The sequence below is a fragment of the Callithrix jacchus genome, chromosome 3 (assembly GCF_049354715.1).
Source record: "Callithrix jacchus isolate 240 chromosome 3, calJac240_pri, whole genome shotgun sequence".
NCBI classification, from domain to species: Eukaryota; Metazoa; Chordata; class Mammalia; order Primates; family Cebidae; genus Callithrix; species Callithrix jacchus.
In genome coordinates, this window is record NC_133504.1 from 188,713,879 (window position 1) to 188,730,582 (window position 16,704).

A 16,704-nucleotide genomic window follows, 5' to 3' on the forward strand; every position below is an offset into this window, starting at 1 on the left:
TTCACCTCAGCTTTCTGTGACCGCCGGTGTCTGAATTATTCCTGTGTAGAGGGAGTTACCAACTGATTTTGTTTTGTTCTTCTCTTCGCTTAGATTCTATGGGAAGAAGAAAGGGCTGAGCGGGGACTAACTGCCAGGCAGTCCTTCATTGACCTGGGATGCGGAAATGGCCTCCTGGTCCACATCCTGAGCAGCGAGGGGGTAAGGCCCGGCTCCATGACCTTCTCTGGTAACTTGTCCAGAGTTTCTCCAAGTTAGACACAGGGTTCACGGACATCTGTTTCTGCTGACACAGTCTGGATTTGGAGTCAGCTGGCTATCAGAGTAGGCAGGGACTTATAAACTTCTGTTAATTTGATAAACAAACAGCTCATAAAACAAGGGAAAAGTGCTGATCTCATTAGACCTACGAGGTAGGCCCCAAGGCCCCAGCGTGGGCCTATAAAATGGCAGGCTTTCAGTAGCATGGATGTTTCTTACTGTCAGATTTTTCTCATGAAACCAACCATCTCAAGGTGCTGGAAGAAGATAAAAAGCAAGGCAGGTTCTGCGCTTGAGAAGCTTCACGCCAGGCGCGGGGCTCATGCCTGCAATCCCAGCACTTAGGACGTTGAGGCAGGGGGATCACTTGAGCCCAGGAGTTCGAGACCAGCATGGGCAACATAGTGAAACCCCATCTCCACAAAACAATAAAAAGAAATAAGAGAAGATTCAGTTCGGGCCCAGAGAGCCAGTCAGGTACACACAGTCTGCAGTATGGAATGGTGGGGTACTAGTGTTTGCATCCATTTTCTGCATGCTTGGCTGATGCAGGAAAAGAAGTCTCGGGCTTAGCGTGGCACCTGCCCAGGGAGTGAGGTCAGCAGGGGTGAGTCAGCTCTCAGTGTCTTGTGCCCAGAGCTTCCTGCCAGCGACTCATACCCCTGCCCATGCATCCAGTGCATCAGGCGCCATTACCCCATGAGATGGTGGCAAGCTTAGCCACTTCCTGCTGGGGGCAGCCACTGGAATCTGCTGATCTTCCTGCTATACTGGACAGCATTGTACTGGTGGGCTGCACATACTTATCTACACCTGGAAGAGCTTAAAATGGTTGTTAAATGGCCTTTTTCAAGTGTGCTATTAAAGAGCGAGTTTCTAATCATAATACCTGGAAGCTGGTTGTAGGGGTGGTAGTGTGTCAGGCGGCAGCTTGGCAGCTGGTACCTGGAGACAGCTGGTAGGTGTCTGTGCACCCCTCCTTTTCTGCAGGCTTGCAATAACAAGTGTGCACTCTGAGAGCTAATGAGTGGGGCAAGGGGCAAGAAGAACAAGCAGCCGAGCTTGACGGAGGGCAGGAAGTTGGCCTGTGTTCCTGGCTGTGCTCCCTGGGGCACTAGCCCTGGATGTTTTCCCACACCAAAGGCCACTGTGGTCACTCGGCTGCATGTCCCCACTTGAAGACTCATAGTGGCCATCAGCGGGGCATTCCTTCTCACCTGCCTTGCGGGGGTGTGGGTGTCTATTTCAGACAGCTGAGAAGTGCCGCCCGAGAATGCCAAGGGCCTTTTCTCTTGCATTTCGTGCTGGGGCCAGTGCCTGCAGAGCTTTCGTGTGTTCTTGTAATTTATTATGAAGTACTAAACTTAACCTTAGATTTTTAAATTTAACTTTTTCAGCATCCAGGCAGAGGGATTGATGTCCGAAGAAGAAAAATCTGGGACATGTATGGACCGCAAACTCGGTTAGAGGTACTGTCTTCATGATGCATACCCTTGATCTCAGCATGGCTGAGCCCCAGCGGGATTCGTTGTCATGAACGTGTCTCTTCGTAGAGGTCAAGCAGACACGTTGTCAGTAAGCCTTCACATTCATCTAAGTGCTCTGAAATTAGAGAAGAGAAAAAGAAAGATGGAACTAGACTTCCCAAGCCTCTGGTTAAGCTGACTGAAGGGTGCTGGCCTCCAGGCAGGAGTGCTGTCTCTCCCAGAGTCTGTCAGCGCCATTTGCATCTTGTGTGGGGTGCTCCCATGCTGCCTTGAGGCAGGGGCCATGCCCAGGGCACTTTGGGAAGTCTTCTCCAAGGCCTCCCAGAGGCTGCTTATTCATTCAGCAAGCAACAAGTACCTTGCCTGCCAGGACTTCGCCGGGGACGGGGACACCTGCAGATGTGCCACAAAGGGCGGAGGCTGTGCCAGGGCTGGGACGGAAGGTTTAGAGGGCTGTGGGGACTCACAGGAGGGGCCGGGCCTTTGAGAAGGCTTCTTGGAGCACCCCTGTGAGCAGTGGAGGCAGCCAGGCGCCCAGGCATAGAAGTGAGGTGCCCCAGCGAGCTCACGTCTGGGCACACGGAGATGTGAGGGCAGACCGTGCAGTCCCATGTCATTTCTCTCCTGTCTTTGGGCCAGTCCTCTTTAGTCTTCACATTTGTCTTTTCTAGGACTTGCACAGTCTCACTTTTCTTAATGCCCCTATCCAGAGATAATTACCCTCTTTAATTTAGGGAAATAAGTGTGTACCCATTTACAGTTTAAAAAAATCCCTTTGTGACCATGGTGTACACAGAACTTTGACCCTGGCTGCTTCTGCTCGTTTAACCTCCCGCCCTGGGCACTACCTGAAGTCTTTGATAGTTATTTGGAAGCACGTTTTCAGTGGTTGAATAATGTTTCATTGAATTGTAGGTAACAGCAACATAAACAATACAGCTGACCCTTGAACAACATGACTTTGAACTTTGTGGGTCCACTTTTATGCAAATTCTTTTCTTTCCAGAAAACGTTAGCAGGTTTATTTATAATTATTACAAAGTCGAACCGCTGAAACTTTTTCACGGAAACATTTTAACCTGCATTAATGCTTTACGTCTCTGCATTTATATTAAAAATTCACATACAATGAAAATGGAGAAACTGCCAATACCTGATTTCTGTCCCCTATTTTTCCACTCGCAATCATATACTTAGGTAACTTTTGACCCCGTGGAAAAAAAATTATCTAACGTTCAGAACTACCAATAACAGGAAGAAGAGAATTTTTTTTTTGAGAATGAAATGTTTCCCATCACAGGGGATTCTTAAGCACACTTTCCACGTATGCGGCCTGCTAGCTGGATGTCCTTTGGTATAATTGTTACACGTTTGGCATGGATAGCACAAAGATTGGTGTCTTCAAAAAGGCCAACCAGATAGGCCTCACTTGCCTCCTGCAAAGCACCAATAGCTGTGCTCTGGAAGCGCAGATCTGTTTTAAAGTCCTGAGCAATTTCTCGCACCAGACGCTCGAAGGGAAGTTTGCGAATCAGAGGTTCAGTGGACTTCTGATAACGTCTAATTTCACGGAGTGCCACAGTACCAGGCCTGTAACGATGAGGTTTCTTCACCCCTCCAGTAGAGGGCGCACTCTTGCGAGCGGCTTTTGTAGCCAGTTGCTTCCTGGGTGCTTTAGCACCGGTAGATGTGCGGGCAGTCCGCTTTGTACGAGCCATGGTATAGAGACCTCCTTACTTACCCCCTTCTCCTTCAGCTGGAGCTCGGTGAACGAGAGGCTAATTTTTTTCAATAAATACATTGGACAATTTTTTGGAAATTTGCAACAATTTGAAAAAGCATCAGATGAACTACACAGCCTAGAAATATTGAAACCAATCAGAAAAACTTAGATATGTCATGAATTCATTAAATATACGTACACACTAGTCTGTGTTACCATTTACTACCATGACTGTGCAAATCTATCATAAAAAGCTGAAATCTATCAAAACTTAGAGCCAGACTGTATGTGGTGTGATTCTCTGTGAAGAAAAATGCAGACGCAAAGATGCAATATGAAATCACGATTCATGTGACTAACTGTCGTAATTTCCCAGTCACCGCCCGTTGCTGCTGCAGCGAGCCCAAGTGTTGCAAGCGTCCATTTAAAACGCCGCCCGGCGCTGCGCGCTCCATGGCAGCAGCTCATTCCTCCCGTCCGTTGCACAGCCCAGTGAACGTGATCACTGGTGTTTGTCAGTGCGTTTGGGGCAATACTGTGAACCTCGAGAAGCACCATGGGCCCCAGACACAGTGCCACTAGTGATGCTGGAAGTGCTCCCAAGAAGCAGAGAGAAGCCATGGCATCACAAGGAAAGGCTGAATTCCTTGATGTGTACTGTAGATTTCGGTCTGCAGCTGCAGTTACCCACCGTTTCAGGGTAAATGAATCCAGTGTAAGGACTATCGTAAAAAGAGGAAAGAGAGAGAAGGAGAGAAATGTGTGGCACTGTCACTGCAGCTACACCAGCAGGCAGGAAAACCTTGCACTTTTTGCAAGGTAACTTTTTATCTCATGTTTAGAATGCAGCTTTTTTGTGGTGGCAAGATTGCTACACGAGAAGCATACATACAGACTCTGATGCGACGGGAGAGAAAGCAAAGTCATACGACAGAGCAGAAAGAAGTGGAGGCTCTGAAGCTGGAGAACGTAATGCCAACAAAAGATGACTTGATCGCTATAGAAAGGGATTTGGCTTCAGAAAATGCCGGGATAACGGGAGGAGTAGCTTCAGCTGACCAAGACGCCGCAGGTGAGTTCCTCGGCGCCACTGAGAACGTCATCACCGAGAGGCCACGTGCGCTGGCTCATGCCTGCAGTCTTAGCACTTTCAGAGCCTAAGGCTGGAGGATTGCTTGAGGCCAGGAGTTCAAGACCAGCCTGGGCAACATAGCAAGAACCGCCCCCCGCAACCCCGACATCTCTACAAAACATAAAACATTATAAAAAGAAAATTATCAAGGGGAGAAGATGTCTGCTTAAATGAGTTTTTAATGCAGATGAAAGTGCCCTATTGTGGAAAAAAATGCCGTAAAGAAGAGAAGCCCCAGAGTTTAAGGTAGGAAGGGACAGGCTAAGCCTGCTGTTCTGAGCAAATGCAGTCAGGTTTATGGTCAGGACTGCCCTATCTGTAAAGCTGCTAAGCCCAAATCCTGAAGGGAGACGAGAAACGGCAGCTGCCAGTCCTTGATTGTATGAGAAGGCCTGGGCGGTGAGAACTCTACTGTGGTTCCGTCCGGGCTTTGTCTCTGAAGTCAGGAGGTACCTGGCCGGGAAGGGACTGCCTTTTAGAGTTCTGTGGCTATTGGACCATGACCCGGGCCACCCGGAACCTCTTGAGTTAACACTGGTGGTGTTGACGTGGTCTGCTTGACCCCAAACACGGCATCTTTTCAGCCTCTAGATCAGAGAGATAGGACCTTTAAGCCTCATTGTGCAACGTATTCAGTGGAAAGGACTGGATGCTGTGGAAGAGAACTGAGAGAGAACATTTTGAAAATCTGCAAGGATTTTACTGTTGAAGACACTGTCATTGCTACAGAAAAGACCATGAGAGCCACTGAGCCTGAAACAAACTCCTGCTGGAGAAAATGGTGTCCAGGTGCTGTGTCTGACTTCACAGAATGTACGGCAGAGCAGTCAGGGAAATCATGAGAGATGGTGGATTGGCAAACCAAGGTGGGAGGTGAAGGGTGCGGGGTGTGGGTCTTGAGAAATTCAAGAGCTGATAGTCACCACTCCAGAGGAGGGAACTATGGGCGACCTGATGGACATGAGAGCTTCCAACCCAGTGCCGGCTGATGAGGAAGAAAGATGTAAAAGAGGCAGTGCCAGAGAGCACGTGTACATCCGACGGTGTGGCAGAAGGTCCTGATTCTTCAAGACTGCATTTGACTGCTTTTCTGACATAGACTCTGCTGTGATGTGCACTGAAACTAGAGGAAACGGTGGAAGGAGGATCCGTCCTGACAGAAACACTTTTAGAGAAGCTGAAAAGGAAAGCAGACAGAAATCACAGTGTATTTCCCTGAGGTCACACTGAATGTGCCTGTCTCTTCTGCCTCCCCTTCCACCTCCTCCATGTCTTCCACACCTGGCAGCAAGACCAGTCCCTTCTCTTCTCCTTCTCAGCCTGCTCTGTGTGAAGAGGACAGGGATGAAGACCTTTGTGATGGTCCATCCTCTTCCACTCAGTGACTGGTAGATATATTTTCTCTTCCTTATGATTTTCTTTCTTTTTTTTTTCTTTTGAGAAAGTCTCGCTCTGTCACCCAGGCTGGAGTGCAGTGGTGTGCTGTAGGTTCACTGCAACCTCTGTCTTCCAGGTTCCAGCAGTTCAGCCTCCCAAGTAGGTAGGATTATAGGGACACACCACCATGCCCAGCTAATTTTTGTATTTTTGGTAGATACGGAGTTTCACCATGTTAGCCAGGCTGGTCTCGAACTCCTGACCTCAAGTGATCCACCCATCTTGGCCTCCCAAAGTGCTGGGATTACAGGCGTGAGCCACTGCGCCCAGCCACAATTTTCTTAATAACGTTTTCTCTAGCTTTATTTTAAGATTATAGTATGTAATATACAAAATATGTTTCAGTCGGCTTCTGTGTTTACATTATGGATACATCTTCCGGTCAACAGGCCATCCATAGTCAGTTTTTGGGGAGTCAGAAGTTATACATGGGCCAGGTGCAGTGCCTCACACCTGTAATTCTAGCTCTTTGGGAGGTCAAGGCGTGAGGATCGCTTGAGGCCAGGAGTTTGAGACCAACCAGGGCAACATGGCCAAACCCCGTCTCTACTAACAACAACAAAAGAATTAGCTGGACGTGGTGGCTGCGGTGAGCCGAGACTGTGCCACTGCCCCGCAGCCTGGGCCATGTCTCTAAAAGTTATACGCAGATTCTTAACTCGTGTGGAGGGTCAGTACCCCCTAACCCCCACATTCTTCAAGGGCCAGGCGTATAGTAATCAAAACTGACAGTCATGCAGTGCTGTGTGGGGACGCCTTTCTAAAGGTAAATGCATTGTACGTGCGGTAACTTCCTGTCACCCTCACAACAGCACTGGGAGGTTAATTCTCTCATTCCCATTTTACAGGCGAGCAAACCAAGGTACACTTCATGGAGGTTAGGTCAGCCGTGTGTATGGCAGGCGGTGAAGGCAGAATTATTTACTCAGCTCTTCTGTTCTTGACCATCTGTTTTCAGATTATAATTACACTACATAAATCTGTGTGTATAAATCGTCATCCACTTAAAAAATACTTTTCACAGGCTGGACTTGAAAGCTTTTCGATACGTATTGCCAGAATGTTTTTCGAAAAGGCCCTGCCTCAGATGTACTTCCATTTCAGAAAGAATGCTGTGCACTACCAGAGATGCATTCAGTAGGAGAAAGCACAGCTGTGCAGATTCATCAGGTATTTCAGTGCTGACGACTCAACAGTGACAAGAGCCCCTGCCTTTATGGTCATGGGAAGTGGGTAGGGGACAGACAACCTGCAGCCACAGCCAGTTCGTGAGGCAGGTTCAGGGTGGTGGGAGGTGCTGAGGAGGAGGCCAGGGGTGTTGTGGGGTGGCCACTGGGCTGGGCTACAGACATGCAGATACCTGGGGTCTGGCCTGACAGCACATCTATTTGGAGCTGTCAGCCAGCCCTGGGCACTAGAACCATGTGACTGTGGGGTTAAAGTGCGCTCTGAGTCGGAACTTGGTCAAGAGCAGCTTGCTTCTCCTGGTGCTAAGGACAGAGAAATGACTATAACAGGAAAAAAGTTGTGGGTCACTCCAGGAGCAGTCCTAGGACAGGTTGTAGTGGCTCTGTAGGTGCGGCCTCGCCTCCTCTGGGTGGCAGTGTGGGCGTGGCCTCTCCCTCTGGATCGTGGTGAGAGGGTGGCCTTGCAGCCTCTGGGTGGCAGTGTGGGCGTGGCCTCTCCCTCTGGATCTTGGTGAGAGCGTGGCCTTGCAGCCTCTGGGTGGCAGTGTGGGCGTGGCCTCTCCCTCTGGATCGTGGTGAGAGCGTGGCCTTGCAGCCTCTGGGTGGCAGTGTGGGCGTGGCCTCTCCCTCTGGATCGTGGTGAGAGCGTGGCCTTGCAGCCTCTGGGTGGCAGTGTGGGTGTGGCCTCTCCCTCTGGATGGTGGTGAGAGTGTGGCCTTGCAGCCTCTGGGTGGCGGTGTGGGTGTGGCCTCTCCCTCTGGATGGTGGTGAGAGTGTGGCCTTGCAGCCTCTGGGTGGCGGTGTGGGTGTGGCCTCTCCCTCTGGATGGTGGTGAGAGTGTGGCCTTGCAGCCTCTGGGTGGCGGTGTGGGTGTGGCCTCTCCCTCTGGATCGTGGTGAGAGCGTGGCCTTGCAGCCTCTGGGTGGCAGTGTGGGCGTGGCCTCTCTCTCTGGATCGTGGTGAGATTGTGGCCTTGCAGCCTCTGGGTGGCGGTGTGGGTGTGGCCTCTCCCTCTGGGGAGCTCTGTGGGCCTGTTTGTCCTTCCTCCTAAACCCCTGCTGGTGCCGCTGCTGGCATTGCCTTAAGATCTCAGCCACATAGCTTGGGTATGACTAGGTCACAGATCCTTATGTGCCAGATGACAGAATGTCGGTTTATGAAATAAAAAACATTGACTTTTCCTCATGGAGAATATCAGGAATATACGGAAGTAGAGAGAGGAACCAGCCAGCTACAAGGATGATTCTCTCCTCTCACCGCGCTTACCCTCAGACGGCCCCCACTGTTCCTTTGAAACAAAGCTCAGGTCTATTGCGCGCTTATCGCTTGCAGTGAGCACAGAGACTGAAGTACTCAGACGATTCCAGCTGAGCGGGGCTGGGCGGTAGCTCTTCTGAGAGTCACCCCCAGCATCCGTCCGCCAAGTGTGTATCGAAAGGGCTTGTATTAACTACAAACATGCACTAGATGGCCGTCTGAGGTGGGTTGCTGAGGTACCTCTGACCCTGAACACACTCAAACTGCATTCTCAGGAGGCTGTTTTCAGCGTTCCTTATCACACCACCACACATTCTCCTCCCCTGTCCTGTTTTCAGGGTCAAGGAGTTTTCATTCACATGGACAAGTAGCATACACAGGGCCTCAGTATTTTTCCATGCCCCGAGCTCAAATGCTTTGTACATAAAGCTTGAATATGTTGCCATGTACCCCCACCATATAACATTTCATAGAAATAGAAAATAATTGAAAAAGATTTCAAAACTATTTTTACATTTTCTGTTAGCCTCACTCCCTTTTTTTCTTTTTGATTTTTGAGACGTTTCTCCCAGGCTGGAGTGGTGCAGTGGTGTGATCTTGGCTTATTGCAGCCTCTGCCTCCTGGATTCAAGGGATTCTTGTTCTTCAACCTTCTGGGTGCCTGGGACCACAGGCGCACACCACCACTACGCCTGACTAATTGTATTTTTAGTAGATACAGGGTTTTTCCGTGTTGGCCAGGCTGGTCTGGCCCCTGGCCTCAAGTGATCCACTCGCCTCTGCCTCCCAAAACGCTGGATTACAGGCATGAGCCACCATGCCCAGCCCCCCTTTTAATTTTTTGGAGACAGGGTCTCTGTTGCCCAGGCTGGAGTACACTGGATCACAGCTCACTATGGCCTCAACCTTCTGGACTGAGTGATCCTCCCACCTCAGCCTCCTGAGTAGCTGGGGCCATAGGTGCGTGCCTTCATGCCTGGCTAATTTTGTGTGTGTTTGTTTGTTGTTGAAACAGGCTCTTCCTGTATTGCCCAGGATGGTCTCAAACTCTGGGGCTCAAGTGGTCTTCCTGCTTCGGTCCCCCACAGTGCTGGGATGACAATGTCGCCACCACGCCTGGCCTGGGTGCTTAACTCTTCGGTTGCACATTTGCACTTTGCTTTATTCTGCAGCGATTGGTCATGGCTTGTCCCCTCATACATTACAGCACATTAGGAAGTGTTTTCAGAATCTCAGGTTTGAGGAACGCTGGTCATCTGGCCGGTGTGCCAGGAGAGGCTCTGCAGATACGTGTGCAGACTGTAGACTCACACACGTACCAGAATTGGGCTCTGAATCTGAAGAGTAGTGATGAGGTTGATTTCAGAATTCCACGTGTCCCCAGGTGAAACAGCACCTTTGGGAGGGACATTCAAGCAGCAGCTGAGTAGGCCACCTGTGTAAGCCCAGGCCCTCGGGAAGAGCTGGCTGCTGGGAGGCGCCCCTTGGAGAACGTACAGAAGCTCTAGTTCTTTATCAGAGGTTCCCCAGCAACCTGCATCAGACTTTTCTGTGAGGTCGCTGACCTGGGGAGACCCTGCCCGACCGCTTAGTCAGGGAAGGCCTGCTGATGAGAGTCCTGTGTTCTAATCAGGTGTGGAGTTGCTTTCCTCGATGCTTCCCAGCCTTCAGTCTCCATGCCAAAATAGCCATGTTTATTCTAGTGTTAATTAAATACCGGGAATGCTGTCTCGCCTTCTGCCCTAGAGGAGTGTGGCTGGGATGAGGGTGGTTCTGTTGACACGTTTGTGGTGTTTGTGAAGTTTCTAGGGAATGATTTCCTCCCAGCTGCAGTTGAGTGGTTTCCGTGAACAGGGACAACCTCGAAATTCAAAGGCCAAGCATGGGGTGCAGCTTTTTTCTTTCCTTCAAAAACCTCATTTGAGTGCAAGAAAGAAACAAAACACCTGTTTGTAACAACAGCATTGTGGTGAGCACAAATTGTCTTAATTTTGTGAAGCTGTGTATGAAATAGGACTATTGCAATTTACTATATTCAAAATGCCAATTAAATCTTCATCAGACAGGGGGGCTTTGGTGTCCAGTGCTGTTGGCGAGATAATATAAAATATGATTATGGTCAGTACCAAATGTCAGTTATGCTTGAATTTATTCATGCCACTTAAAGAGACAGATGGGCAAACTTAAATCCGGAATGAGTGGGAATCAAGAATAGTCCCAAAGGTTTGATGTCTCTGCAGATGATACATACACCCTGGAATAACACTGTTTGCAGTGTTTAAACATCTGTGTGAATAGAAGCACATAGGCTTGTGGAAGAACCAGAGAGATACAGAGTTTCAGTTTTAGGTTTTTATGTATCATGTCTGCAAAAGATTGTTGTGTTGTAGTTTCGCTGTTAGAGAGAAGAGCCTTGGAGAGTGAGTGTCCTCAGGATGTCTCCCCGTTATGACCAGGGAATGATTTCTGTTTACTCATCTTGGGGACGCATCCTGCCACTGGAAAATTAAGAAGATTTTTAGTGGTTGTGTAGTCTGTCTTCCCCCTCTCTCTTTCCAGTTTTTGCTGACAGAATTACTGCTGAGACTGCTGATTTCAGTAATCAATGATAGCCTGCTAATTATCAGAAAGGGTAGGGTGTCTATTTATTTTTATTTATTTTTTTATTTTTTAAAGTTTTACTAAAGATGGGGTTTTACCATGATGGCCAGGCTGGTCTTGAACTCCTGACCTCAGGTGACCCGTCTACCTCGGGACCTCCCAGAGTGCTAGGATTACAGGCGTGAGCCACCGTGCCCGACGAGTGCCTGTCCTGGGCTTAACTGCAGAGCCTGTCAGAAGGGTTAAAGTGCCTATTCATCAGGGTCTTAATCACTTTCTGATAGTTTACAAAAGGTAATAGCATAATAGTAAATAATTACGTAATTTACATATGTCACTTCTCCCTCTGTCTTTCTGGAGACTTCTTTTCACAGATTGGAAGGCCTGTGAGGTTAGACCCTGTGTGGTATTGTGTGCTTAAATCAGCCTCAGACCCCTCTGCCTTCCACTCACCGCCTCTGAAGCCATTGCTTGCTCCCATGCTCTGCCAGCGGGAAACCCTTCCAGGGCCCTCTCTCCTAGAGCTCCTCCTTACACCTATGTAAAAATCAGTTTTGTATGATCAAAAAGATTAGCACTCTGAAATGTGCTGTTAGTTTCTCCAGTGATTTCCCTAAAAGTTCTCAGAGTTTCTTGCCCTTTAGGGCAGACCTAGGGAGGATGCACTGACTTCCCGACTCCTGATCATTCTGCAGGTGAACTGTGGCTCTGCGCTGTGTGACCCCGGAGCCTGTACCCTCCCGTGTGCGACCCCAGAGCCCGTACCCTCTTGCCCCGCGACCCTGGAGCCCGTACCCTCCCACCCCGTGACCCCGGAGCCCGTACCCTCCCACCCCGTGACCCCGGAGCCCATACCCTCCCACGTGCGACCCCAGAGCCCGTGCCTTCTTGCCCCGCGACCCCGGAGCCCGTACCCTCCCGCCCCGTGACCCCGGAGTCCGTACCCTCCCACCCCGTGACCCCGGAGCCCATACCCTCCAGCCGTGCGACCCCGGAGCCCGTACCCTCCCACCCCGTGACCCCGGAGTCCGTACCCTCCCGCCCTGTGACCCTGGAGCCCGTACCCTCCCTCTTATGTCCCGCCCACACAGTAGCCCTACATTTATTCACAAAACATTTTGTTCTGTTTTTTGTTATTCCCTTAGGAAGATGCAATCACACCCAACGATAAGACCCTTTTCCCTGATGTTGATTGGCTAATCGGTAACCATTCTGATGAACTCACACCGTGGATACCTGTCATCGCGGCCAGGTGAGAGGTAGAGGAGTTATCTGCTGAGTGCCTGCTGAATACTTCCTCGGCTAAGTGTTGATGTCCAAAAGGGGAGCCACTGGCTGCATGCAGGTGTCAAGCACTTGAAATGTGGGTAGTTCCCATTTTTGAAATGTTTGCATATTGCCTATATTGGGCTAAATTTAAAATAAATTCCGCCTGTCTTATTTTGCCTTTTAAAATACGACTACTAGAAAACATTAGATATTCACATTATGTCCCCGTCGGCCAGCACTGATGGGCACTGTGAGGACGTCTACAGTGTTTATATCTGGTGTCAAAAGAGGTGTCCTTTTTGGAAGTTTTTCCTGAAAACATGAGGGTTTGCCTGCAAAGGGGAGGTCTGCCCTCTGATAGCCCTCTGCAGCCACAGGTGTTCCTGCACTGGACACTGTGTGTGCTAGAGGCGGCTGGGCCTGGGCCTGAGAGAAGCAGGTGTGTGCTGCTCGTTGCCGAGTCTCCGTTTCTCAGGTTCTGCGGAGCGATTTGAGTTCTCAGGAAGTAACTAGGTTAAATATCAGGTCTCCCCTCGGGCTTGGCTGTGCCTCCCTCTCCATTTCCCATTCAGAGCAGATATCTTAAAGTACTTCAGGAAGTTTTAGATGACACTTCAAGAGTAACTGAAAAAAAATCCTTTTTTATAAAAGTAATGAGATTCATATTTTATTGAAAAGATACAAAAATTAAACTGGGGAAGGCTGTAATTCATCTTTTAATATAAAAGCAAAGTGACACAGCCATGAAGAGAAGGAGGTCACGTCCTCTGCAGAAGCATGGGCACAGCTGGAGGCCAGAACCAAAGCCCAGGTGCCACGTGTTCTCACGAGCAGTAGCTGCATATTGAGTACGAGGGACGCGAACGCAGCAGCGGCAGACAGTGGGGACTACAGGCGTGGGGAGCGAGGGCGGGAGGGGCAAAGGTGGCAAAACCACCTGGTGGCCACTCTGCCCGCCGCTTGGGTCGTGGGGTCCATCTTACCCCAAACGTCAGTCTCATGCCACACACCCTCACACAGACCCCCAGAATCTGAAATAAAAGTGGTTACTGTTAAAAAAAACCAAAACCAAAAACCAGCATTGGCCCGGAACATGTCTTCCCCGTTTTGTCCGATGCGCGACTGCCGTGTGGCTTTGTGCTGGTTTCCTTGCCGGCGTCTGCTCAGGGTGCGTGCCTGGCTCTGTCGTTGATTCTGTTTGAAGGTCTGCCTACAACTGCTGCTTCTTTGTCCTCCCCTGCTGCTGCTTTGACTTTGTTGGAAAATACCGCCGGAGGCAGAGTAAGAAGACTCAGTACCGGGAGTACCTTGACTTCATTAAGGAAGTGGGCTCCGCCTGTGGGTTCCACGTGGAGGAAGACTGCCTGAGGATTCCTTCAACCAAAAGAGTACGTTCCAATTCTTCTTGTTGTTCTTGGTGACGTGCGGGTGTCCAGATGGGGAGCTCAGGGCTGTGTCACACAGCCATGAACCACGTTGTGACGTTCAAAATGTACAAATGTTCCAGAACGTGCTGGTGCTGATCTCTGTGTCTCGGTCACTGACAGGGCCAGAGGCTTGTTCTGTCCCGTGGTGCCCTCCTTGAAGGCATGCCAGTGTCCCCTCCTCCAGGCCTGCTCAAGCCCTGGCCGAGCCTTCCTTGGCTCTCCAGAAGCTCTGAGCGGCCCAGGGGCCCTTCCTCCGAGAGGAGGCCTCGGCCTGGGTGCGCAGTGCCTTCTTGCCTCAGTGCTGCCTATGGCTGAGCTCCCTGTGGAAAGTGTCCGCTCCTTCAAGTGCCAGATGATTGGCTGTGAACGAAGTGTGTTTCAGAAGCTCACCACGATTTCCCACTTTCTCATTGAAAGCCTGGTGAATCCAGATTTACCTGAAATGTCATCTGGGCAGAAGTTGGTCCCGGGACTTTCTGTGAGACAGTGCGGCTGTGTCTCTGACCTTTGTGTGGACAGGGGACTGATTCCCTCTGGCCACTCTGAGGGCTTGACCTTTCTAAAGCACCATGGAAGCGTTTCCTGCAGCCCCTCACCTCCATCTCTGGTAATTTTATTTGACAAGACTTTGTGGCTGGCAGACAGTGTGCTTTTAAAAAATAACCTCGTTGTGTCCAGGCCACAGGGTTTGATGGCTGCCTTAGCAAGAAGGGGCCCAGCTGGTCTGAGCAAGGCCTCGGCCCTGCCGCTGCCTGTGGTGCACTCAGGCTGATGGCGGAGCTCTGCGAACCTGTGCTCGTGTGTGAGCCCGAGAGGAGCCTGCCTGGGCTGTGGGGGCTAGACGGGACGATGTCTTCAGAGCCCGCACAGGAAGGGCATGTTGTGGGCCCTCGCTGGCCGGCTGCAGTCATAGCCATGCGCCAGGAACAGCGTTGGCTGGTGGCTCAGGCCTCGTGGCCGCTGGCACTACCTCCGCCTGCTACCGTGGGAAGTTACCTCAGGGCTTGCTGCTGAGCCGTCCTGACATCTCTCTGTCCTCTTTTTGGCAAGTCTTGGTCTTCTGAGGTCAGCTTTGATTTGGGGAAACTGCTAAATATTGGGTCCTCTAGGCAGGTCCGAGGAGCCAGTGGCTTTGATGTTTGCACTTGCTGCCCATGACTGGTTGTCAGAGACTGCACTGTCGCTTCATGTCTCTGAGCCTCAGTTGTCTTGTCATGGACAGGTTTGGGGTTGGAGTGGACGTGAACGGGCTTTGTCATTTTAAAGCAGTTCACACACAGCAGATGTCTGGTGGGGACTGGGTGTGTGACAGGCATTGAAAATATAAAATCCCGCCGGAAGAGCTGGGGAGCAGAGGTGTGGCTGTCGTGTAGTGAAGAGGTCAGTTTCCTCATCACCTGCGCCTGGCCTTGTAGTTGATGCCTGGAGAGGAAGCCTAGAAATGAGGGCCTGGTTCTCTGGAGGGGACTGTCTGAAGAGCACCCTCCCTCAGGTGTGCCACGAAGGAAGGAGAGCAGCACGCTTGGAGCGCCCCTGTGCTTCCATGCCCTCTGCTCAGTTTCATGTGTACTCGCTGGCTCCCTTCCTGGCCCCTGGGGCACTCCACAGTGTTACCCTCAGCCTGTGCTCCTGGGCGGGGTGGCACCTGAAAGCCTTTAGGACGGTGTGGCTGCTGGCCTAGGATTGTGGACTCTGAGTTTAGGCGCCTTTGTTAGGTCTTGTGAAGGTCCGAGTGATGAGAGGGAACCATGGGCTTGTGCTGTTTTTCATTTTTAAGTCACATACATTGGTGTTGGTTTTTATTTTTCATTTACTTATTTTTTTTTTGAGGCGGAGTTTTCTCTCGTCACCCAGGCTGGAGTGCAGTGGCGCAATCTCGGCTCACTGCAACCTCTGCCACCCGGGTTCAAGTGATCCTCTTGCCTCAGTCTCCCAAGTCGCTGGGATTATAGGTGTGCGCCACCACGCCTGGCTCATTTTTGTATTTTTAGTAGAGATGGGGTTTCGCCATGTTGGCCAGGCTGGTCACGAACTCCTGACCTCAAGTGATCCACCACCTTGGTCTCTCAAAGTGCTGGGATTACAGGTATGAGCCACCACACCGGCTGGTGTCAGTTTTAAAAATCAGGATTTTTTCATGGTAGACGTTTAAAAGTCGAATGTGATTTGTACTGCAGGATGAGAGAATTCCATGGAGAACGCTGACGCAGACGAGCCAGCTGAAATACTTGCATTGCTCTTTTCAAACGCAGGTCTGTCTCGTTGGGAAATCCAGAACATACCCTCCCTCCAGAGAAGCTTCCATGGATGAGAAGAGGACTCAGTACATTAACAGCAGGCAGGGCCGCCCTGTAAGCCCACCTGGCCAAGGGCTTTCCCCTTCTCCACCCCAGGTTGCTTTTGGCAGCACTGGTCACTGCGACGGTCACCAAGCTCTGGACGCCGGGGTTGGGTGTGTACCTGGGGCCCAGGCTGCTGAGCATAGATCAGGACCTCAGACTGGAGGACCCTGGCTACCTGGATTTCATCCCAGAGAAAAGACTGAGCGTGTGAGGAACTGTGCTGCCCTCCCTCGAGACTTCATTGACCAAGTGGTTTTGCAAGTGGCGAATTTACTATTAGGTGGAAAGCAATCAAACACAAGAAGTTCTCGAAATGGGAGTGTGAAGACCTGGAATGGGGGAGGTAAGCCATCCACCACCTTAGGGACACCTGGAATGGGGGAGGTACGTCCACCACCTTAGGGACACCTGGAATGGGGGAAGTACGTCCACCACCTTAGGGACACCTGGAATGGGGGAGGTACGCCGTCCACCACCTTAGGGACACCTGGAATGGGGGAGGTAAGCTGTCCAGCACCTTAGGGACAAGCTGTCCAGCACCTTACAGACACCTGGAATGGGGGAGGTAAGCCGTCTACCAC

At 50.7% G+C, this 16,704-nt stretch overlaps 1 protein-coding gene across 4 annotated transcripts in view; it reads left to right on the forward strand.

Annotated features, from left to right (window-relative positions):
- TRMT44 (tRNA methyltransferase 44 homolog) overlaps window positions 1–16,704 on the forward strand; it is a 43,088-nt gene that overhangs the window by 11,476 nt on the left and 14,908 nt on the right. For all 4 annotated transcript variants that reach the window (XM_054253519.2, XM_054253520.2, XM_054253521.2 and 1 more), the window contains 5 exons: window positions 94–201; window positions 1,659–1,730; window positions 12,231–12,337; window positions 13,559–13,742; window positions 16,034–16,466. In XM_054253519.2, the coding sequence (XP_054109494.2) occupies window positions 94–201; window positions 1,659–1,730; window positions 12,231–12,337; window positions 13,559–13,742; window positions 16,034–16,466 (904 nt within the window). The remainder of the gene's footprint in view (window positions 1–93; window positions 202–1,658; window positions 1,731–12,230; window positions 12,338–13,558; window positions 13,743–16,033; window positions 16,467–16,704) is intronic.